The sequence below is a fragment of the Pinus tabuliformis genome, chromosome Q (genome assembly GCF_031772625.1).
Source record: "Pinus tabuliformis cultivar Carrire ecotype Pingquan chromosome Q, CPIR1, whole genome shotgun sequence".
Classification (NCBI taxonomy): domain Eukaryota; kingdom Viridiplantae; phylum Streptophyta; class Pinopsida; order Pinales; family Pinaceae; genus Pinus; species Pinus tabuliformis.
In genome coordinates, this window is record NC_142296.1 from 36407510 (window position 1) to 36432771 (window position 25262).

At 39.4% G+C, this 25262-nt stretch overlaps 1 protein-coding gene across 2 annotated transcripts in view; it reads right to left on the minus strand.

Moving 5' to 3' along the window:
- LOC149218157 (DNA repair metallo-beta-lactamase family protein) overlaps positions 1-20673 on the minus strand; it is an 84227-nt gene extending 63554 nt beyond the window's left edge. Inside the window, exons 1-2 of one of the 2 annotated variants that reach the window (XM_089383830.1) lie at positions 20338-20673; positions 20129-20234 (exon numbers count right to left, since the gene is read on the minus strand). In XM_089383830.1, the coding sequence (XP_089239956.1) occupies positions 20129-20234; positions 20338-20529 (298 nt within the window). In that variant the 5' untranslated portion in view covers positions 20530-20673. Of the gene's footprint in view, positions 1-20128; positions 20257-20337 lie in introns of both variants that reach the window. The other variant, XM_089383831.1, reaches the window with a different exon arrangement.
- Positions 20674-25262: the final 4589 nt, after the last annotated feature.

Sequence of the window (25262 nt, forward strand, 5' to 3'; positions counted from 1 at the left end):
ATTTATTACCAATCATAGCAATACCTGTGGCCTTTTCCATAGTCACTCAAGGTTGGAGCTATTGAAGATTGCAAAGACTAGATTTGCTAGCTATTACCTCACCTTCAAGTGCCTTTTGAAGGTAAGAGAGGCATTGGCTAGTATCATATCAAGTGAATCATGGCAGATATTAAAGGACAATGTTGCGACCACATCTAACAGGGAAGATTTTCAAGAGGTGGAGGACATTGTTCTTGATGGTGAGTTTTGGGCAAATGTGAAGAATGTTTTGCAGTTCGCCACGCCCATTTATAACATGATTTGTTTTGCATCAAAACAAATCAAAGATATTGTTCAGCCGAAAGATTCCATCTTGTATGATTATATTCACAAACATGTGGTCAAAAGGTGGGATAATATTAATGTTCCACTACATGCCTTGGCGTATGTCCTTACACCAAAATATTACTCTCCATGTTAGTTGCAAAACCTGCACCTGGGAGTGGGGTTAGGAGAAAACCCCATACAAATCCAGAGGTACAAAATGGGTACATGTTAGCATTAGACAAGTTGGTTCCTAACAAGGAGGAGTGTACTAGATTGCGTGGAGAATTAAGCAAATACTTCAGTCAAACTAGAGTGTTTGGTTATTTGCATGCCATTGATGATAGAGATAAAATGGATCCTATTGAATGGTGAAACATGTATGGCTCTAGAGGACCTTTGGTAAAATTGGCAATTAAAGTGCCTTCATAGGTGGTTAATACTTCTTCTGCAAAGAGTTGTTGGATCACCTATAGCTTTATCCACAATGTCAAAAGAAATTTGCCTCAATGTGTTGAAATTTGGTACTGGAGGACAGGTGGTTCCCTTAGGCTTTGATCTTTGGCCTAGGGAAAAGTGTCCAAAAGAATTTAATTTTTCTCCTAAAGTGACTTTATAATTTTATAAAGTTAAATCTAATTTAAAAGTGACTTTAAGTGATAAAGTTACTAAGTCTAATTTTAAAGTGACTTTTATAAAGTCAATGAAAAATTAGAAACGAAAAGTGACTTTGGAAATAAATGACTAAGTGGGTCTTTATTAAAGTGGGGTGAATTAAAAAATAAAAAGTGAGATTTAAATGAGCATTTAATCTCAGCCTTAGATCTCAATCTATTTCAGCCATTGGATTTAGGGATCACCTAAAAGTCACTTGGGGTTAGATTAAAGGAGGAAAAGGTCATTAATTCTTTCATGAGCAAATTGAGAGAAGGAGAGCAAGAGAGCAAAGGAGATTTCTGAACAGTGAGCTGCAGAGTATCAGCAGCAGAGTTTCAACAGCGGAGTATCAGCAGCGGAGTTTCAGCAGCGGAGTATCAGCAGCAGGGTTTCAGCAGCGGAGTTTCAGCAGGGCTGAGTTTCAGCAAGTCTGTACAGCGAAGTTTCAGCAAGGCAGAGTTTCAACAAGGCGGAGTTTCAGCAAGGCTGAGATAAGTTGTAAAAGTTTGCTTGCTGATTTTTGCTGAATATTTCTCTTACTGTAAAAAGGCATTTTCCATAAATAAAGAAGAGCTCTCAAACTGGTTTTCCCCAAGAGTTGTAGGGGGTTTTTCCAGGGTCACATTGACCAAAAATCTCATTGTTTAAATGTGTTTTAATGGCTGTTTATTACTGCTGATTTTTATTTCTGCAATTTCCAGCATTCTGTAAAATTTCCAGAATTTGTGTTTTCAGCAAATTTATTTTTTCCAGCTTGTTAAAAGTATGGTTATGGGAAAGGGCATTTAACTATATGGGAGAAATAAGGAGAAACTAAAAACCGGGGTGGGAAATGAGAAATTTCTACATGGTATCAGAGCTTGAGTGCTGAAGGACAGTTTGGGACAGCAGAAGGAAAAATTACAGTTGCTGATTTTTCACTCAGAAAATTCCAGCAAGCTGATTTTTTCATAAACAGTGGTTTTATCTTTACTACAGCAGTGCTATTTTTCAGTTTTAGAACAGCAGGATGTCATTGGGATTGAGGGTGGAGGATAGGCTGGATGGGCATACAAATTACAGCGTTTGGAAAGAGAGAATGCAGAGTATCTTTGAGGAAGCAGAAGTCTGGGATATCATGGTGCATACCACACAGAACCTTGTTGTTGTGCCTACTAATGCTACTCAGTTGACAGCTTATAATAAACAGAACAACAAGGGTAAGAGGCTAATTCTAGACGGAATCAAAGACCATTGCATTCCTCATGTGAGAAGAAAGAGCAATGCCCATGAGATGTGGACAGCATTGTCCAATCTCTACTAAAGTACCAATGAGAACCGGAAGATGGTCCTAAAAGAGAAGTTGAAGAACATTAAGATGGGTAATGATAGTGCAGCTGGATATCTCACAAAGATTACTAATGTGAGAGATGAGTTGGCAGCGATTGGAGAGGCCATTCCACCCACTGAGTTGGTGCGGATTGCAGTGAATGGCCTCCCCCGTTCATGGTTGAACTTCGCTGATGGGGTTTGTGCACGTGAGACCCTTCCCACATGGGAGAGGTTTTGGGATGATTGCATTCAGACAGAGATCAGGAAAGGTCAGCTTGGGGCAGCCAAGCCAGTTGAGCAAGATGAGGATGTAGCACTGGTGGCAAGAGGCAAGAAAGGCAAAGGGAAGAAGCAGGCTTCCATAAGCGGTGGTGGGGGCAAAGGCAAAGGTAAAGGTAAACAGGGGAACACACAGAAGGACTATTCCAAGGTGAAGTGTTGGAATTGTCAAAAGATAGGACACTATGCAGTTGTGTGTCCGGAGAAGAAGAAGAAGGGGGGGAAGAACCAGGACGTGGCAGCTTCAACAGAGATTGAGGACTTTGCAGGTCGTTTTGACCAGGAGTTTGCGTTCACTACGTGTGAGTCCTCTAGTGCGGGATCACCTGCCACACAGGTTCAGAGGGAGCATGCTTTTCCCTTGATTAGCAGAGCATCTTCAGGTATCTGGTATGTGGACAGTGGGGCTTCACGTCACATGACAGGAGTCCGTGAGTACTTCTCAGAGCTTTCAGAGAGTGGCACTGATATTGAGGTAGTACTCGGTGATGACAGAGTTGTTAGAGCAGTCGGGGTGGGGACACTGACATTTCAGAGGGAGTCCAAACCTCCCTTGAAAGTGTCAGATGTTCTTTATGTGCCAGGGATGAGGAAGAACCTCATATCCGTCTCAGCGTTGGAGGACAGAGGATATGAGGTACTGTTCAGGGGAGGACAGGTGTTGATGTGTCTCAGGGGCACTCCAGCTCATTCAGCTAGAGTGATAGGTGTACGCCATGCAAAGGTGTACAAGTTTGCATTCCAGCCCCTTTTGGCATTGAGCAGTAGTACCGACAGCAAAGCTAGCAGTTCTGAGCTGTGTGAGATTTGGCACCGCAGGATGGGACATATGTATCATGGAGCCTTGAGGACATTGCAGGAGATCACTACAGGTGTGCCAGATTTCAGTACTGATCACTTTGATACTTGCAGAGGTTGTGCGATGGGCAAGTTTTCCAAATCCCCTTTTCCCAGCAGTGACAGCAGAGCGACTGGGATACTTGATTTGATTCATTCCGATGTGAGCGGTCGGATGTCTCATGTTTCCTTGAGTGGATATGAGTACTATGTTTTATTCATTGATGATCACTCCAGGAGGACCTGGATTTATTTTTTGAAGACCAAGAGTGAGGTCTTCAAGCGGTTTCAGGAGTTCAGAGCTCTTGTGGAGACATAGACAGGTCGAAAGATCAAGTCCCTGAGGTCGGACAATGGAGGAAAGTACACCCTTGGAGAGTTTGTTGACTATTGTGCGGAGGCAGGCATTAGGAGGGAGTTCACTATTCCTTACAACCCCCAGCAGAACGGGATTGCAGAGAGGAAGAACAAATCCATCATAGGGGCTGCCAAAGCCATGTTACATGATCAGGGGTTGCCATTGTTCTTGTGGGCAGAGGCCTGCAACACAGCTGTTTACTTGCAGAACAGGAGTCCGCATCGTGCCTTGGGGCACATGACTCCGGAGGAGGTTTTCTTTGGGAAGAAGCCTGATATTGGTCATCTTCATATCTTTGGATGCATTACATACTCCTATATACCCAAGGAAAAGAGGACCAAACTAGAGCCCACTGCAGAGAAGGGTATCTTTGTGGGCTACAGTGAGACCTCAAAGGCCTTTCGGATTTACATTCCTGCACAGAGGAGAGTTGTTGTCAGACGGGATGTGAAGTTTGAGGAGAACAGGGCCTTTAGGAGGTCACGGGAGTTAGAGTATCTAGATCAGCCAGACCCTCAACAGCAGTTGAGTCAGTCGCAGGGATCCAGTGGGCAGGGATCAGGAGGTACATCTATGAGGATGTCAGGTCCGTCAGTGAGCAATGGCTCACCGAGCCAGAGGGGTGGTGCTCCGAGCAACATGCAAAGCAGTTCACTAGGGAGTCCACTAATGGACAGTTCACACGGTACCTCAGCTTCTACAAGTTCAGGTGCAGGCAGGAGGACAACAGACAGACAGTCAAGAGTTCAAGCTCCTGATGATGATGAGGAGGAGTTTCATTCTCCGGTGGGAGAAGTGCGCTCAGGGAAGAGGAAGCCCAAGTGGCTTCAGGACACCTTGAGAGATGCCTCATCTGTTGCTGAGCCGAAGAGGCCAGTCAAAGAGAGTAGACCACCTGAGAGGTTTTTTAGCTATATGGCGATGGTTACCAGCATCCTTGACTCTGAGCCTTCTAGCTATGAGGAGGCAGCTAGCCAGCAGGTCTGGAGAGAGACCATGTAGGAGGAGTATTCTTCTATCATGAAGAATGATGTTGGGAGGTGGTGCCGAGGCCTGAGGGCAAATCTGTGGTTACTTCCAGATGGCTTTACAAGGTAAAGCATGCTGCAGATGGCAGCATTGAGAAATTCAAAGCAAGGTTTGTGGCTAGAGGGTTCTCCCAGGTAGAGGGAGTTGATTATGAGGATACCTTCGCTCCCGTGGCTCAATATACTTCGATCCGCTCCATTATATCGATAGCAGCAGAGATGGGTTGGAAGATCCACCAGATGGATGTGAACACTGCATTTCTCAATGGCTTCATACAGGAGGAGGTGTACATTGAGCAGCCACAGGGCTTTGAGGTGCATGGGAAGGAGTCCCATGTGTGCAGACTAAAGAAGGCCCTTTATGGCCTGAAGCAAGCTCCCAGAGCTTGGTACTCCAGGATAGATACATATTTGCAGGGGATGGGTTTCACAAAGAGTGAGGCAGATCCGAACCTTTACTTTATTGTGACTGGTGAGGAGCCTCTCATTCTGGTGCTGTATGTGGATGACTTGGTCATTACAGGTGCAGAGAGACTCATAGAGCACTGCAAGAGAGATCTTGCGACGGAGTTTGAGATGAAAGACATCGGCTTGATGCATTACTTTTTGGGCTTGGAGGTGTGGCAGGAGGAGGGGCATTTCTTCCTGGGGCAGGGGAAGTATATTGTGGACATCCTTAACAGATTCCACATGGAGGATTGTAGACCCATGTCGACATCGATGATCACCAACTAGAAGAAGCTTCATGCTTCGGATTCCGAGTTGATGGATCCCACATTGTACAAGCAGATGATTGGTTCCTTGATGTATTTGGTCAACACTAGACCAGATATCTGTTTTGCAGTCAACACGATGAGTCAGTTTATGTGTGAGCCTAGGAAGGTTCACTGGATGGCTGCAAAACACATTTTGCGGTACTTGCAGGGGATAGTGGATTATGGTCTGGACTACAGGCAGGGAGATGGAGTGAGATTGGCAGGATACATTGATTCTGATTGGGCAGGTTGTGCTTCTGATAGGAAGAGCACTTCAGGGTGCTGTTTTGGGTTGGGTTCAGCAGTAGTCATGGTTCAGCCGGAAGCAGCAGTCAGTAGCACTGATTTCAGCGGAAGCAGAGTATATGACAGCCAGTCTAACTAGTTGTGAGGCTATCTGGCTTCGCAAGATGTTGTTTGGCTTATTTGGTCAGCCGTTGAGACCTTCAGTGATTTACTGTGATAATCAAAGTTGCATCAAACTCATGGAGAATCCAATATTTCATGACAAGTCAAAGCATATCGGGATCAGATATCATTTCATCAGAGACTATGTTCAGAAGGGAGTTGTGAAGCTTGAGTATATTTCCACTGATGAACAGGTTGCAGATATTCTTACCAAAGCCTTACCACGGGGCAAGCATGTCTACTTCAGAGACAAGATGGGTGTGGTGAGGAACACCTTCCTCGGTAAGAGGGAGTGTTGAAATTTGGTACCGAAGGATGGGTGGTTCCCTTAGGCTTTGATCTTTGGCCTAGGGAAAAGTGTCCAAAAGAATTTAATTTTTCTCCTAAAGTGACTTTATAATTTTATAAAGTTAAATTTAATTTAAAAGTGACTTTAAGTGATAAAATTACTAAGTCTAGTTTTAAAATGACTTTTATAAAGTCAATGAAAAATTAGAAACGAAAAGTGACTTTGGAAATAAATGACTAAGTGGGTCTTTATTAAAGTGGGGTGAATTAAAAAATAAAAAGTGAGATTTAAATGAGCATTTAATCTCAGCCTTAGATCTCAATCTATTTCAGCCATTGGATTTAGGGATCACCCAAAAGTCACTTGGGGTTAGATTAAAGGAGGAAAAGGTCATTAATTCTTTCATGAGCAAATTAAGAGAAGGAGAGCAAGAGAGCAAGGGAGATTTCTGGACAATGAACTACGGAGTGTCAGCAGCGAAGTATCAGCAACGGAGTTTCAGCAGCGGAGTATCAGCTGCGAAGTTTCAGCTGCGGAGTTTCAGCAGGGCTGAGTTTCAACAAGTCTGTACAGCGGAGTTTCAGCAGGGCGGAGTTTCAGCAAGGCGGAGTTTCAGCAAGACTGAGTTTCAGCAAGTCTGAGATAAGTTGTAAAAGTTTGCTTGCTGATTTTTGCTGAATATTTCTCTTACTGTAAAAAGCCATTTTCCAAAAATAAAGAAGAGCTCTCAAACTGGTTTTCCCCAAGAGTTGTAGGGGGTTTTTCCAGGGTCACATTGACCAAAAATCTCAATGTTTAAATGTGTTTTAATGGCTGTTTATTACTGCTGATTTTTATTTCTGCAATTTCCAGCATTCTGTAAAATTTCTAGAATTTGTGTTTTCAGCAAATTTATTTTTTCCAGCTTGTTAAATGTATGGTTATGGGAAAGGGCATTTAACTATATGGGAGAAATAAGGAGAAACTGAAAACCAGGGTGGGAAATGAAAAATTTCTACACAATGAAAATCGGCCAAAAAGCTTGGTTTATGTACACTACAACTTGAGGTTGTTGACACATTATTGTGAGCAGGCTCAATTTGATAGAGCATCCAACACTTGGGACAATAACCCAGAGGAGGACAATTTGAAGGATAGAGCCTTACATTTAGAACAACTAGAAGCAAAACTTTTAAACAATGAGGATGAAGCGATAGCAACAACATCAACAGTCATGCCACCCCCATCATCCACTAACAATTATCAAGTTGCACCAGCTTTATCACCACCTCCATCTATAGCATTGCATGGTCATGTGCCTTCTAGTTCTAGATGTGGTTGTCTGACTATGTGGGAGGAGACTAGCGTTGTTCATACACCACGAGAAATGAAATTAGAATTTTCTCGTGGCAAGCAGAAATTTTAGTATATATTAGATTTATGACTTTTCTAGTATTTTTATAACTATTGACTCTTTCATATTTATTATGGTAATGTTTGTAAACAATATATAACAATTTAAGTTTGAAGTTTGAAGTTGGAAATTATAACTCATTAGTAATGAATTATGAATATGATGCTTCATGAAAGTTGAAATGTTTCATTTCATGTTTGATATTCTTTGTTATAGTTTGGTAATGGTTACAAGTACAACTTTAGTGATGACAAATGTTATATATTGAATTTGAAACTTTGAAACTTTAAGATTGATGAGAATCAAGATGTTGTGACTTGTGGACTTGTGGTTGATGAAGATTATAACTACTAGATTATTGATGTTATATGTTTTAATCCAGGTTTTTATTCTTTTTATAGCTAGGTTATCATTCTACATGCTTTTGTTGACATATATGCATCAAAATCTATAAAAATATATATTATATAAAAAAGCACTCCCGAAATCGCTCCCGACCCAGAAGCTTTTGAAAATTGTCGCTCATCGCTCACGCACTGAAGAATATCAGTGGAGCAACCTCTCTAGGACAGGATTGAGGATACGTTGAGCTCGCTGACATGGTCAACCACCTTAGAGAAGACAAATGGCATAACCACTAATATTATTTTATCATTTGTTTGACTTGTCTCATGAAGATGGTTATGTGAGAGCATTATTGTATTGTTTTCCCTGAATAAATTAGTGGATCTTGGAAAACAAATCATTGTTTATTGTAATGAGATGGAGCTCGCTGTATTTTAAGAGTAGCTCTCTCCATTTGAACTCATGGTCAAATTTGCAAGAAAAGCCCTCTCTGCAACTTCAACGAATATCTAATCAAAGCAATGGAAAGTTAAGAGTTTCTTATGTGCAGTTGCCATCTTTTCATATTATATTGGCTTATGTTGTTGGAATATCACTTCAATTCAGCTCCAATAAGGGATTCGAGCATGCAACAATCATGTCTTTTTAATAAGAGCTTTGGGTGAATTAAATTCCTAGAAAGTTCTTGATGCTTTTGCTTCTTCATTGACATGGTCATGACCATGTGAGATCCCATATTCTCTTCAATAAATATGACTTTGTTATCCTTGTTTCTAGGATCCTCTACATGGTTCATCCTATAAGACTCCCTATATAATTTAACACATTCACCCTCGAGGGTAGGCAATGTAATGTATGATAGATCCATCTAAATGGCATCACCTACCTCCGCCATCCATTTTCACGACAGCAACATCCCCCAAGGCAAAGGGACATCCAACACTACTATATCCATACTCAAGAATACATCTAGATGTGTCGCAAGGTGGACTTGCTAGTCTTTAATCAAATTAACAGTTGGAATTTCACGAGAATTGAAAGCACATATAATTTTGTATGGACATGAAGTGTTAAGTCCCATCTGATCTTCCACTTATTTGGCTCATAACATTAACTATGACCCCTGAATCCATCTTGTGGATACAAAGGATCCAATCAATTACAATTAATGAGACCAAGTATGGTTCATTTAATGGTTTATTGCTAGGCCAATTGAAAATCACAAATGTGAGAAATACAAGGGGGTCCTCATTTGGTTCTACATTGAAAGGTTTGCTTCTAACTACCTCCTAGACTTTTGGTTGCTTGAAACCTAAAACCTTCCTAATCTGACTTCTAAAAGTGGGGAACTTGACAACCCTAATCAAAGGAATAAATACTTTAGCATTATTGGCCCAACCAGAAATGTCTACCTCTAGTTCCTCAAAGTCCAAGGCATGTCATTGATCAACTACCCTCTTAGATGAAGACGTTGCTTGATCAAATGTTTGGTTTGGGGAAGGCGCTTCCTTAGCCTTTCGTTGATAAGTTTTTCCTTTAAAGTGCTCAATGTACATTTGCTTGACTTCATCTAAGAAAGGTTTTCTCCTAAACAACCTAGTAGCCTTCTCAAGCTCCAACTCTCCAAACAAGTCACCAGTGCTAGAAAAGGAGGATAAGGTACAAGTATCAAGAAAACTAGGACTATTTTGCTTGTTTGTATTGTATGCCTTTGCAATGGCAATACAAGTGAGCTCAGAATGCAAAGCATCACAAACTCTACAAAAATATTGATTGAATTGTTCTAACGCATTGTTGGATTCCAAAGGGTTTGGAGGCTTATGACCTTGATAAGGAGGTTTCATAATAGATTTAAGAGGGTATTATTTCTAAAAGTATACATTTGTTGATTTCTTTACAATTGGATCACCATTATTTTGTAAGGATTGTTGGCTTTGTGCCATGTCCTTCATGGTTATTTGAATTTCTAAGTTGATTAGTGATTTGTGAGATCAAGTCATCTAAACTAGAAGTTGAAGATATCTTTGGTTTCAAATGTTTTAGTCTAATATCTACTTCTTGACTTGTGGGGTTATTGAATCTGGATTGTTAGACAATGTCATACTATCATCTATACTTTTAGCATTAGTTTTAGCTTATTCAATGGTATTTGGTTGTGAATCATGAAGGAAGAATGTATAATTTCCTTGAGAGGCTTTCAAATAGTAAATTAAGATAGCCTTTTTAGGTGGCCTATGGTCTTGGGGGGCAACTCGAACTACTTTATCAAATCTAGCATTAAATTCATCTACAATTTCCTTGTCCTTCTTAATTTTAGTCAAAGCATTTAAAAGAAAACATACATCTTTATTTTCAGACCATTTTTCAATAAATTTGTCTTTTAATGCATTAAAGTCACTAATGCTATTATCAAGCAAGCCAAAAAACCACCTAGATGCATCACCACTCAATGCAAGCACAACACATTTCATTACAACATCTAGACAGGCTACCTTCATATCAAACAAGGCTCTAGCAAATGCTTCTAAAAATTCATGAGTAGTTTCTCAATGATCTCCCTTAAAGGTAGGTAATTTGTCTAAATTATCAGGGAGACCATGAGGTTGACCACTTATTTGAGAAAAATCAAGAGGTTTGTACAAATTGGTCAACCAAGGCAAGGCCATTGTGTGCTTATTTTTAGATGTATTACTAGGAATTAAAGACTCGTGATGTTCAAAGAATTCTTTAATTCCAAGCAACGCAAATTGAGATGCAATCAAATTTTGTTCCCTATTCCTAGCCTTTGATTTCCTCGATTGATAAAATAAATCAAGTTGAGGAACAAAAATTAACTCAACTTGGTTAAAAGACCTTGTTGTGTACCTTTTGTTTTGATTGAATCATGTTGAAGTCCCCTCAATTGGAGTTGCCATATGAGATACCTGTAGGTTAGTCCATCAAAGAAATAATCTCATCAAAGTACAAAACAAGAATTCAAAGCTTACCAAAATGGAGCAGTGTTGTATATGACCAAGTTGAAAGACCACCTCCGTAGCAATTGTAGAAATTCCTTGTAGATTCAAACTGCTAATTGTAATATGCTAAAACAATAGACTTGAATCTACTCTACTCATCAGCGAAAATAATTAAGCGATCGTTAAATCATGAAGCATATAAGAGAAAGAATTCAATCAACACATTACATAATGATTTCCTGGGGAAAACCATAACTAAAAATCCATGTTGTCTATATATTGCATTAGTCAAAAAATATGAGAAGATTACAATGCTTTGCTCAAGCCCGATCAACCTCTACAATATCTCTATCTATCCCATTGCTTCCTAGACAAGCCCAAGCCAATAATTAACCAATTTTTTGTTTGCCCAAGTCCCTATTTCCTTGCGTTGTTCCTCAAGGAATTGGCCCCCTATTGAGGTTCTTCCTTGGGAGCTAAAGGCTCCTCTTCTCCATGCAACTGAAGCTCCCTCTCAAGGGAACATCTCATGGCCTTTTCTTCATAGAACTTCACATCTCTACAAACCACTACGATCCTGTGAGATGGCAGGTACACCCGATAATAATGAGGTGTATCAATGTACCCCACAAATATGCCCAACTCAGTTGTTGGTTCTAGCTTTTTCCTTGCATCCTTGGTAACATGACAGTAAACTGATGAACCAAAGATCCTGAAGTGTGCCACATCTGGTTTCTTACCTGAAAAAGCTTCTTCTAGTGTACTCATCTCGAGAATCCGATGAGGACTCATGTTCTGCTACAGTTGTGTTCCATTCTTCAGCCGACAAGTGCAATGATAGGGCCCTGATCATGTAACATTACTCGTGCAACTCCCACAATACTTTTGTTCTTCCTTTCAACCACCCCATTCTATTGTGGGTTATGGGGTGTTATTAACTCTCGTCGAATGCCTTATAATGCACAAAAGTTCTTGAATTCATTCGACACACATTCTTCACCGTTATCACTTCTGAGAGCTTTAACTTTCTAGCCAGTATCTTTCTCAACAAGTGCTTTAAATTCACAAAATTTAGCAAACGCCTGATCTTTCTTTTGCATGAAGAAAATCCAGCACTTACGAGAAAAATCATCTACAAATATTACATAATACATGTGCTTGGCCGTGGAGGCTGTCGAGAATGGTCCACACACATCTGAGTGAACTCTTTCAAGGATTGCTTGTGCTCAACTGTCTTTATCATGAAAGGTAGCTTTGGTGTACTTCCCCAATGTACACCCTTTGCATGTGTCTCTCTGCTCTAGTGTACCCTTGGGAAGTCATGTAGAAATTTGTTACATGATCTTCAAAGCTCTGTGGTGCAAGTGACCCAATCTTCTATGCCACAACTCACCGATGTCTCAACTTTGCACCTTCTCTGCTTTTGTGCTCAAAGCAGCATAGTCTTCTACATCCAATTTGTAGAGGTTCTTCACTCGAACCCCAATTTGCTTCACTTGTCCTGAGCCTATGTGACGAAGGAAAGCCTTTCCTTTGCTAAATATCACATCGTAGCCACGATCCTCCAACATGGCAACTGAAACCAAATTCTTCTTAAAATCTACAACATACATGACATCTTTTAATGTGAGAGGACAACTAGACTCCCTCTAAAAGGTAACAGTATCAATGTCGGTCACGCTATACCTCCCATCATCTCCCATTTCGATGTGCATCTGAAGGTCCTTCTCCAAGTCAGTGAAGAACTCTTTGTTGTCGATCATATGGAATAAGGCTCCACTATCCAAATACCACACACTACCCATCACCGATGTCACCATGCAAGTGATGAGGGTGAAATCCAGCTCGAATTATGAAGCAAGAGCTTCACATGCTGCTCCTACTGAGGGCTTCTTGTCGGCCTTCTTGTGTAGACACTTTGTGGCATAGTGTCCCAGCTCATGATAGTGAAAACATTTAATCTTCGACAAGTCCTTCTTGCCGCCCTAACTGGAATCTGATTTGGAATGGGGTGACTTCCCTTTCCCTTTTTCCGCCTTTCCAACTAAGGCACGGTTCTCCTCATCATCATGCTTGGATGAGGAACCATCTCTAGTGTTCTGTTGAATCTCTTCTTGCACCAAGTCAAACCACAACCGCTCCCACTCTGGTAGCTTCTCCCTCCCATTTATTGAGTCTTGGTAATTGTGCCAACTCTTGGGAAGGCCTAGAAGTGCGAGGTCAACCAAATCGTCTTCAACAATTGTGACACCGACACTTCCAAGCTCATCCTGACATTGGGTGAACTTGGTCAAGTACTTTGGTATTTTGTCGCCCTTCTCCATCTTGATTTTTCTAAACTTGTCCTTCAGTGCCAGCTTCCTGTGGTCACTGTTATTTTGAAACAAGTATGTCAAGGCCTTCCACATCGCATATGGAGTCTCCTTACCGTGGAGGTTCAAGAAAATATGATCTCAAACTCCTAGGATAATCCTTCTCGCCTTTGCAACACATTTTCTCCCCTCTGCCAGATCTTGAGCATCAACCGTTGGAGGCTTAGAAATATCTTTGTCTATGAATTCCTTAAGCTCGTTGTCTTCCAACACTACCTCCATCCTGTCCTTCCAAGCAATATAGTTCAAACTACCCTCAAGGTCATATTCAAGCCTCAATCCGTAGAACAACATCCTACTAACTCTGAAGTATGATACTGCAAACTCAATTTCACCTGCAAAAGACAAACTCGTAGTCTCCTCTTCTATACAAGAGAAAGAATTCAATCAACACATTACACAATGATAGCTTGGGGAAAGCCACAACTAAAAACCCAATTACCTATATATTGCATTAGTCAAAAAATATGAGAAGATTACAATGCTTTGCTCAAGCCCAAGCAACCTCTGCACTATCTCTATCTATCTCATTGCTTCCTAGACAAGCCCAGGCCAATACTTAAACAATTTTTTGCTTGCCCAAGTCCCTATTTCCTTGTGTTATTCCTCAAGGAATTAGCCCCCTATTAGTTAGGGAAATTCCTCAATATGAATTGCGCAATCCTCATAGGCTTTCCTCTAACTGTATGCACCACTTGTACAATTCGAATGATTATACAACTAATAGTACATTGTCCATGAACTCCAATCTCAACTGGGTCTTTCTCTGATCTGACATGCATGAGTTCATTATGAGTGAATCTTCAATTTACTGGTTGATCACTGCAGGCAAAACCACACTACCAGACCTCCCACTAGTTCCTCCAACAATTGGAACTAGTTTAACTGACTTTAACTCAGTTAGACTGAATTAATTAATTACAACTCAAAATAAACTCAACCAAGGCTCTTATAATGTAGGAGACACTCTACATGACTCTAGTTAGACCCTCAACTCAAATTAATTGAGCCAACTAAGTCAAATTAACTTAGTTAACTAATACAAGTTGTCATGAGATGTGGAATTACAATTTTATTCCCAATTTAATTCAAAGACAAAATTAAATTAAGATTTTCTTGTTGCGTTTTCAACAGCAATGATGCCAAAAATTGTTAGTCCTGGATGGGAAAAATTCCCATCTTGAAATATATCTTTGAAATGTTGTTGAAATGTCAAATTATTTGACCTTATCCCTAGCAACGACACCAAAAAATGTTATTGAACAAATCAGCGATGTTGCTAAAGGTCCCGACAACCTGTTAGATATGCACATACAAGGCAGAGACCCATTGTCATCTTGACCCAATCCCCTGTTATTTAGGCCCAACGGCTTCTAAACAGACAAGGGAGGAGTCCCTAAGTATCCCCAAACAACTCCGATGCAAGACTAATGCCTTACATGGTGTCAATTGGGTGGAGGTGTTTTTGTTGTACCTGTTGCATAGCTGTAAATTCGTCACTACAACACCAGAATTCTACACAGCAGATACTAGTTGCCAAAATTCAGATAAGATATAACATATAACCTATAGATTTTGGTCTACTTGAAAAATCCTAACCAAATATATTGTTATTATTCAATTTAGGTTCCTGGTTAGAAATATATGGCTCAAAACAACTTCTTGTCCTATATAATGGACTGTAAAACCTGCGTAAATCGCCGGAACAACAATCTGCATTGATTATTACAGCCACACTATAAGTGCCTAAGCACTCCTAGAAGGTTAGTCTAGGGGGTGGATAGATAGAGGTTTAATGTAAGGCCTTGGGGGCCTCCTCTCTACCAAGATATGTCTGAAATTTCAATTTCCAAATGGCTGGAAATTGAATTTCAGATTTCAAGGTTAATATTAATTGTGTTCATATGCCCGAAAAATTCCAAATTTAGAGTTTATAGTGAAAACCAACTAGAGAGTAAAAAGAAACAACTCTAAATAGCAAAATAATGACTTTGGATTAAATTTGGAGTTCTAAAACAAGTTCTATAATGAAATGAATTACCTATAAGTTTGTAGAACTTGTTGTAAGCGGTTGAAACGTAAGTGGTTGAAATGTAAGTGGTTGAAACTTGCAGATCCAGTGAGGTGCAGCATTGAAAATCAGTAGATCTGCAATCCAATTGACTAGATACAAGTATAAAATATCAAGAAATAGTAACTTGCTCAATAGTAGTTTCTTGGGATTTCAACATCCACTCATTACCAATTCTACAACTCCATCTTCAAGCTTCTTGTAGTTTACCAACTCCGATGGCTCTATTCTCTCTGTATGCCCACTAGACTCTATCTCTTCTATGTTGATATTCAAGCTTCTAACTTCTTCATATAAGGTCTTTTATCCATTTCCCATGTCTCCTCTTCAATTGTGTTCTTTAATTGTCCTTGTTGTAGCACGGACTCTACAAGAAGCGTGCATACCAATTAAACTATGAGATACATCTCAATTCCAAGTGTACAACATTATATTTCAAATGCTAGTAAATATGCACTTCATCAATTTTATCAAATCATGGTTAATGCCCTCTTTATTCTCAAGTTTTGAAGATTTTGAAGCACTTCTCAAAATCTAAGCAATCAAAATTATTCCCCTCTAAATTAACTTGCCAATGACTACACCCATACCAGATTTGGACTTAGAGGTTATGGCTCTCTAAAATTACTATTTTTTCCTACTCAACAAACATGTATCCACCATGAAACTTATATGCATGGCTTCTATAATTCGACCCCCAATTGAATTATTTTACTCCTCTAAGGAAATTGAGCCTCATTGTTGTCCAAATTCGACACCACTATGCACAGGGATAAGGTCAAGGGCACCGGTACAGTAAGCCAAAAGACGTAGCATAGGGATACAGTGACCAAGTTATTCTCATCAATTGAATGAGCAAGTTTAGAACCAATTTAACTCTTACCGCCCTCTAAAATTAGGTATTTTCACCAATTTCACAATCTTGACCCAATATCTACAAACTCTATATTGTTAGATCTAAGAATTTTGTGATCCATATTGTAGATAAATGTCTTTCGGATAAATCACATCATTAGGATTTGGTCGACGTTTCGAAGATATCATTTTAGCATATTAAAACTCTACTTTATGCCCTCTTTGTGCTCTATTAGAATATATCATTTTAGCGTATTAAAACCAAGAATTCTCAATTACAACTCCATACATTTCTTCTTTCTCATAAACATTTTATCAAGCAATTAGCTTGCAAATTGCATTTTTACTCAATTTGCCATGGAACTAAATCAATTCGTGAATTACATCAATCATAGTTCATTAATCCATCCACATACCATTCTAATTTGTAAAACAATTCTATACAATGCAACTAAGGACTCTCCAAACAAAAATCTAAATAAATAAATAAATTTGAGCAAGGCAACCTAATATTCAACCCTAGGGCCCTACTAATGTTAATGTTAAAAACTTAAATTCTATACTTTTACTTAACTTTTTACATCACAACTTACCATTAATTGTTTTAGGATTTTTGAGAGTGTTTCCAAACTCATTGGCTTTCATATGAAGAAAGTAGAATTTTAGATCTCACTCATAATCTAGTAGAATTAACAATTTTTAGGATTTCAAGACTGGGGATATTGCAAGGTTTGCATTGGATTTCGCTGCGTGTGAGGGTATGGAACTAGCATTTAATCAAGGGAACCAAGCCCTCTATGTACGTTGATGTTAGTGGCAATTGTTGAACTCATGTATAATGACCCTAGTAAAAATGTACCTACCACTCAAATAAAATCTAGATTTGACATGTGAAGCTTTTTCCATCTTATTTTAATGCTTAGAGAGTAATGATATTAATGATGAGGATCACAATATCAGCAATGATTTTGATGATATGTGGATATGTATTGTAACATGATTTTTTTTATGCTAGAGGCCATCCAGAACCTCTTTATTTATGTATTTTTGGTTCGGAGATGTATTGCACTAAGTGTTATTTTAGTTATATCCAGTCTTACTTGCTATACAAATGAAAACTTTTGCATATTTGTCTATAAATAGTTTGGATTAATATAGATGCACATGAATATATATTTTTTTCATTGAAACTTGAATATTTTATGTGTCATTTGATCAACCAATATTTTTGGTCATATTTTTTTCTAGTTCCAAACCAATTCTTACTGATTCTCGATTTGGGGGATCAATCGATTTAGTCACCAATTTGGTTCTAATAACATTAGTCACAATAAGCCTTGATTGGCTCCACCATAAGAAGACAAGTACTTTTGGTCAACCTTATCCATTTTGAGGCACAAAAGCATCAAAAACCTAAGCTAGAAAATTATGGGTAGGAACCCTATTACAAACCCAAAGACTATGAGAAATGGATGGGACCATACACCAAGGATAGAGATGACCCACAACTCAATGCAAGCATAACTCCACAGCTACTAGTTTATGATTTCTACTCTTGGACCGTGTGTAATGGCTATTTCTTGTTCATAGTTGGCCATTTAGCCCCTAAGCAAATTTACACTTTGGGATAGAAAAATAATGTCTAGACTCCAAAGCCTTCTAGCTTATGGGTGCACTATAGGTATAAAATGCCATATTTGTACAATATTTATCTTAATAACTTAAGGAAGTTTTATGATCATCAAATATGATAGTATATTTGTACACTATTTATCTTAATAGTTGAAGGAAGAATTCTAATCATCAAATATGAAATCAATCAAAGAATAGGCTACTACTAAGAGTATAAAAGACTGTGATCTTGAAAATAACCATGATGCTACTTTGGGACAACTGGCCACTAAAATCTCTATAATGTTTTCAAATAAGAACACTGAACAAGCATTGTGTTACATTGTAATTAAATAAGTGAAGTGCAAAGTCATCAAATTCATTTGTTTCCAATGATTTCACCCAAACAAGACATATTCTAAGTAATCAAGGATTAGAATACTATCTATACTCATAAAACTATGCTAAAAGTAAAAGACAAAACCATCTCTAACTACTTTAAATTATTCTAAATTCATTTGTTTCCAATAAGTACTAAAATACAAATAGCTAATAGTGAACAATGGCTTCCTCAAGTCATGTCATCAACATCCATGTTATCAGCATCACTCAGGTCTTCAGTTAGCATGCTCTCCAGGTAGGAATCACTCTCATCTTGAGGCTCCTGCTCATCTAAACCAACTGGAGGTAGCTCAATAAGGCCATCTGGTTGTATCTCCTCGTCCACACACACAACATCATTTGTGTATTGGTCCCATCGCTTGAAAGGACCCTCCTTGTACCCAGGGTCTTTTTGAGATATGAGACGAAGTGTGCTATGAATGTACACTAAGTTCTCTACCTTCTTTGAGCCCAACCTATTTCTCTTTATTAAATGGATAAAGGCATAAGTACTCCAATTCCTCTCGCAAGATGAAGAACTAGCTACTTGCAATATTAGGGAAGCCCATTAAATTAATTAAAATTTTAAAAATAAAAACTAAAACGAACCCCAAAGAGCCCGATTTTGGGGTTCCAAGTACCCCATCATCAGAGTTCTTCATACCCATCAAGACAAAGAACCAAATTTTTTTTAATAGAGAACCCAGTTCTTATGGGTTCTTCTGAGAAGCACTGGTACCCAAATCCAGTACTTGGGGAAGAGAACTCGAGACGGGTTTGAGAACCCCACCCCAAGTTCGCGAATCCGTGCAACATAGGTTTTAATCATTTTTCACAATGAGCCTTGGGGCATCTTATAACAAGCTAAGGCATGGCATCATCAACCTACCTCTTCTAGGGCACGACTTTAACAAGCACCAATTTTACAACCATTAAGATGGAAGATGTTGATCTGACATCCAAATGGACTACAAAGCATGGTGATGAGGCATCCAAGACATTATTTTCAACAGAGGAACTGATGTGGTGAGAGCAAATTGTTGAATGGTTGAACCAGGGGAGGGGCAAGAAGGCCTTCTGTTAGCCTTCAATGCTAAACTGACATATGTATTATGTCATATGGTTTCAGATTTGACACTGGACAGCTTGTTAATGTTCATTTCAATTCATAACGTTGTGCTATGGTCTACAGGCTAACTAAAACGCCCCACATTCAATGGTTTTTTGCACTTTTCAGGGTTTTTTTTCCATCATTTTTCTGTTGGAATTCAAACCTGCAACTTCACCACAGCAATATTGCAATTCCATCCTTTCTGAGGGATGACTAGAGATTTTTTGGACCTCCAAGTTAACCCAGAATATCAAAATTATAATCTCAATAACCAATTGTTCAAATTGCATTTCTTTTATTTGACAGATTCTGACAAGAACAGGGCGTTTTAGCTAGCATTTAGACGACACCACTTCGGAGACTACCTCAATGTTTCCAATATTTTGGACCCTTGCGATACTCGTTTCCTGCAGTTTCCGGTTACCGATTTCTAATAAAGGGATAGATTGCGAGGATCAAAACATTCACATGCGGCCAATAGAGACCTCGGAATCTGCGGTGAGAACGTGGTTACCAACTAAGCATGAAGTTATCTCTGGGCCATGTGCTTCGCTAGCTCAAAATAAAATAAAATTCGGATAACCCCAGCTTAGAGAAGTATGATCCACAATCTATAAGGAAATATTCCGCATCAGGCTTGAATCGGCGGACAATGAATTCAAACTTTCCCACAGGGTAATCCATATAATTGAATAAACAAACCCTAACTGCAGAACCTCCAAACAAATCCAGCATGCGTGATAGACAAAGAAATGATAAATGCTTATTATAGGTCAAATGACTAGGATTTAAACCCATGAGATTTACCTGGACAATGATTGGCGTCAAATGCAGTGACGGTGAAGGGCTCCTCCGGAGCGTCAATTAGCAGCGACTCTCCTATTTCCAATTCGACAAATATTCCTTCGTCCAGCTATGAAACAAAGAAATACGATCTGTGTGAGCCAATATAAATTCCATGAGCCTGTGTATATATCAGCTAAAAATATAAATCTTTGGAAGCAATTAGTACCCACCGTCGGGTAGCGATGGCGGACGATCTGTTTGGTGAGGGATGTACAGTAGACTGGGTACGAAGCATGCGCTGCCATGCCCCCGGTATGATCTTTGTGGGCGTGTGTTAAGAAATGGTATTTCTTCTTAGACGAAGAGCATTCTGTCCATGTGTCCACCGAAAATGGAAGTCTCTCCGTCATTTCCATGGCCATTTTTGAGACAGGGAGCAGGGACAGGGACAGGGGCACAGGCAGGAATGAATGAAGCAAAATCGGGCTGGCCTTTTTTCAATTTAAAACCCCAAACCCGCCACTCCAAATTTTACCTTTTACGCGCGTAAGACGTAAGAGGGCGGTCAAACGGATTCATCGTACGAGCAAGATTTTGGCTCGTCGTGGCACAAGGGATAAATATCGTGTGAAAGTGGAGAACCACCTTTTGGCCAAATTGAGAAATGCAAAGGGTATCAAGAGTGGAGATGGAAAATGATGGGCAACTTTTACAAGCGGATAGAGTAACTTGATTGATAAGTCATTTTTCTCTAATTTTGGTGGTCAAAAGAAATACTCTCTTATTCTCTTTATTCGAATATTTAATAAAGATTCAAATTGTATTTATAATATAGTTTTAAAAACAAAATTAATAAGATGTTAATATTATTAATGATTTAATGAGAGCTTGTGACATTACAAACTTGTGTATAAAGTTTTACGGCTTTGCGATCTTGTTTGCAGAAACTTTAGATTCGCTTTGATGGCTTCCCCAAAGGGGTAACACCCCCTCTTCCTTCTCACTCCCCTTATTCCTCTCCCTCGCAGGCAAATGAGTTTGTTGCATTCCAGGCATTGGTTTCCTCCCTATAGAAGCATCAGTGTACCTCTGCGCAGCAATTGAAGTTTGTGAAGAGAAATGATGAGGTTAAGGATATAGCGTTACCATTGGGAGCTCGAAGGACTCCTCTTGCCTATTCAGAAAGAGCATTAATCGATAAGTTTACTAGTATGTGGCCCTCCCCGAAATCCATGGAAGCATGGATTGACAAGCAATGGCGGCATATGATGAAGGGCAATATCGCCCTACATGCAGTAGGGAATAGATTTTTTGCATTTTTATTTGAATGCAAAGAAGATAGAGATGTAGTATTCATAAATGGTTTGTACTTTATTGAGTCTTGGGGTATGTATTTCAACAAGTGGACACTTGATTTTAACCCCGATGAAGATATCCCAACAGCAAGCCCAGCGTGGGTCAAATTACCTCGACTCCCCCTGTCCTGCTGGAGTGATGATTGTCTTCGAGCAATCGGTCATGGAGTTGGGAAATATATAGATAAAGCAAAAGCAAAGGGATCGCAATTTGTGTGTGCCAAAATTTGCATGGAAGTGGATATGAAAAAAGGGTTGCCGACGGAAGTAAATCTAACCCTAGGGGATTGGAAACATCAGCAAATTCTTAATTATGAGAAGATCCCTTTCAAACATTGATTTTGCCATGAATACGGTCATTTTGTTCGTGATTGTTCTAAAATCCCAAAAAATCCAGGCTCGGATCAAAATGTGTCATATGAGGGGTAATGGCAGACGCAGCGGAAATCAAAAGGGAAGGCCACCGCTCAAAAACCCCAAGTTGCCCAAGTAACAATGGTGCATCTACCTCAAACAAACCCTTCAATGTTTTGAGCAATCAATAAGAAGAAAAGGTGGACAAATCTAATGCATCAGAGAATAATGTAGCACAAGAAGATGAGGAGGAACCCGAGGAAGTGGAAGAAGGTGAAATTAATGAAGAGCACCCTCCTCAAGCTCTTAAACCCTCAAGGTCAGATGCATCAAAAGAGGTGATGGGAACTCCTCCTTTGAATCGTGGTAGTCATCACCCGCCATATGGCTCAAAACCTAGTTTGGGCTGACGAGAGCACTAGTCATGAATCAAAGAGTACTAGGAAGAAGACTAGTCGGCCACCAAAAAAGATAGTTCGAGAGAAGGAAGTAGAGCAAAACAAAAAAGTTAGGAAACCAGTCAGTAATAACAGAAGTATTCAGAGGCAAAGGGACTAAATGGCATGAAGGCAATGAAGGGGTGATTAATCAAAATTACTTATCCTGGAACAGGGTTTTAGGGAACCTTGTTAAAACCCTAGCTGTAAAAGACTTAGTAAAATAGGAAGCACCTTAGGTTCTTTTTCTTCAAGAAACTAAGATGGAGGAGCATGAGGTGTTTAAAGTAGCAAAAGTCTTTTGGTCTAACAACTCTGGAATAGTTCAGCAATCAAGAGGAGCTTCAGGAGGACTGAGTACCTTATGGTAGGAGAAACAATATTCTTTAATTGAAAGCATGAAATTGCAACACTAGATTGTTGTGGTATTGGAATCCAAGGAGACAGTAGAGTGATTTTCAATAATAAATGTCTACACACTAGTTCAATATGGAGCGAAGGTCGAATTTTGGGACTCGTTGAATGAGATAAAGTCCAAAAGTTAGTTCCAAAATTACATCTTCAGGGGTGATTTTAACACAATATTAAAGACTGAGGAGAAGAGGGGTGGAAGCATTGTCAAGGATCCCTTTTGAGACAGAATGGAGGAGTTGATAGTTGTATGGGATCTGGTCAATATCACTCCAAAATAGGAAAATACACTTGGTCCAATCGACACTTTGGGAGAAATCATATTGTCGCTCGATTGGATAGATTTGTAATCCACAACAATTGGCTTTTGAAAGGGCTTGAGTGCTCCACAACAATCAAACAAGCGTGGACTTCTCTGATGCGTTGATCCCCCCTATGTTTGGGAATCCAAACTCCGGAACGTCAAGCTTGCTCTCAGGTCCTAATTGAAAAGTTATTCATGTCCTTTGGGAGAAAAACGAAAAGAGCTAGTACAATAGCTAGAAGATCACTATCAACTACTAGAATCTGCCAATATTGAAGATTCACATCTGCAAACAGAAAAGGAACTAACAGGACATGGCGCTTAAAATAGAGAAGTTTGTGGCTAAAGGCATGGGACAAAATTACATCATTTTTTCACAAGTAGGCTAAGGTAAGAGAGGCGAAAAATCGGGTGAAAAAATTGCCCTGAAGGGTGGGTTGCAAATAAACTCATTTAAGGGTATTAAGCAAGAGGCCTTTAATCATTTCCAAGCATTGTATAGAGCAAAACAGACTCCTGGGGAGCAAGCACAGGACTTTCTTTGAGCTCTCCCCAAATTGATCTCTCCTAGTTCGAACCAAGAGCTTCTCAGGAGTATATATGAGGAAGAAGTTTGCGAAACAATTTGGTCTCTCGATCCAGACAAGGCACTGAGGCCAGATGATTTCACAATCAGCTTTTATCGCTCATTTTGGTCTTTAATTAAATGGGATCTCCTCTCGATGTTGAACAACTCTCGAGTCAAAAAGAAGCTGGGAGGTAACACTAACTCATGTTTTCTCGCTCTTATTCCAAAAGAAGTGAATCCATCATTTTTTTCTCGTTTTCACCCTATCTCATTGTGCAATGCGGCTTATAAAAGTTTAACAAAAATCATAGCCAATAGATTGAAAAAAAAATGTTGCCATTAATCATCTCGAAGAACCAAGGAGGCTTCATGCAACAAAGAAATATCCTAGATAATATTATATTGGTGCAAGAGGCGATTCACTCCACTAAGGAAGTAGGAGAAGAGGGGATGGTCATTAAGCTAGACATGGCCATTGTTTTTGATAGGGTTAATCACTCATTCCTTTTCTTAACCCTAGAAAAACTTGGATTTAGTGTGGAATTCATTTAATGGATTAAAGCATGCACCAGGTCTCCATGGATTGCACCGTTAGTCAATGGAGGGTCATCTCCCTTTTTCTCTGCCTCTAGAGGATGGAGACAAGGGTGCCTTATCTCCCCCATCATGTACATTGTCATCGCAGAAAGCTTAAGTAGAAACTTAGAAGTAGCCAAAATGGAAGAAAAATTACCAGGTTTGAGTATTGCATAAAATGTCAAAGAAAAAAACCACTCACAATTTGCAGATGATGCCCTTCTAATGGGAGGAGCATCAAGAACTATTGCCATCTGATTTAAAAGAAATCTTTATCTATATTTGTATCTATCTGGAGGGATAGTTAATAAGTGGAAAAGCCAACATTTTTTATGGAATTGAAAAGAGTCTAATCTGCAAGAAATTTCGAGGATCTTAGGATTTTCAGTGGCAAAAGAATGGAAGTCATTCACCTACCTTGGTATCCCAATTTATCTTGGGCCATCATGCAGAGAGAACTGAGAAATGGTGATACAAAAGATTAAGAAGAGAATTAACTTTTGGGGAGCGCAATGATTAAACGTGGCTAGGAAAATGATCCTCATTAAATATGTTCTCTCTTCTCTTATGATATATATCGGATATGGCATGTTAGCTCCTAAAGGAATAATACAGTGCATTAGCAGCTTGATTCGAAAATTCTATGGCAAGGTGGAAAAAAGAATGAGCAGTGATTTCTTTTAGTAAATTGGAAGATAGTGCGACTCTCGAAAAATTAGGAGGTCTAAAAATCAAAGACCCAAAATATATAAATCTAGCGTTGGGATCAAAGCTAGTATGGAGGCTCATCACTGAGTCAAAGGAATGGTGGAAGTGTGAATTTCTCAAGAAGTATTTCCATAAGAATAAACTTATCAGGCCATAGGAGGAGTCTTGGGATGCTCAAGGCTCCAATATACGGGCATTATGCAAAGTTGCAACCCCAATTATGTTGGATCAATTGGATTGGTACCCTGGGAAAGGAAGAAGAATTTACCTCTGGAAGGATCAGATCCCCTTTGCAACACTAACAACAGACAACCATGGACAACTTGAATTTTTTCATTAGATGTAGGGACAAGGTATGACTAAGTTAGCAGATATATTGTAATGGGATGACAATGGTTGTGGGATAGGATGGCATTGTCCACATCTCTCGTCCCATCTTGCC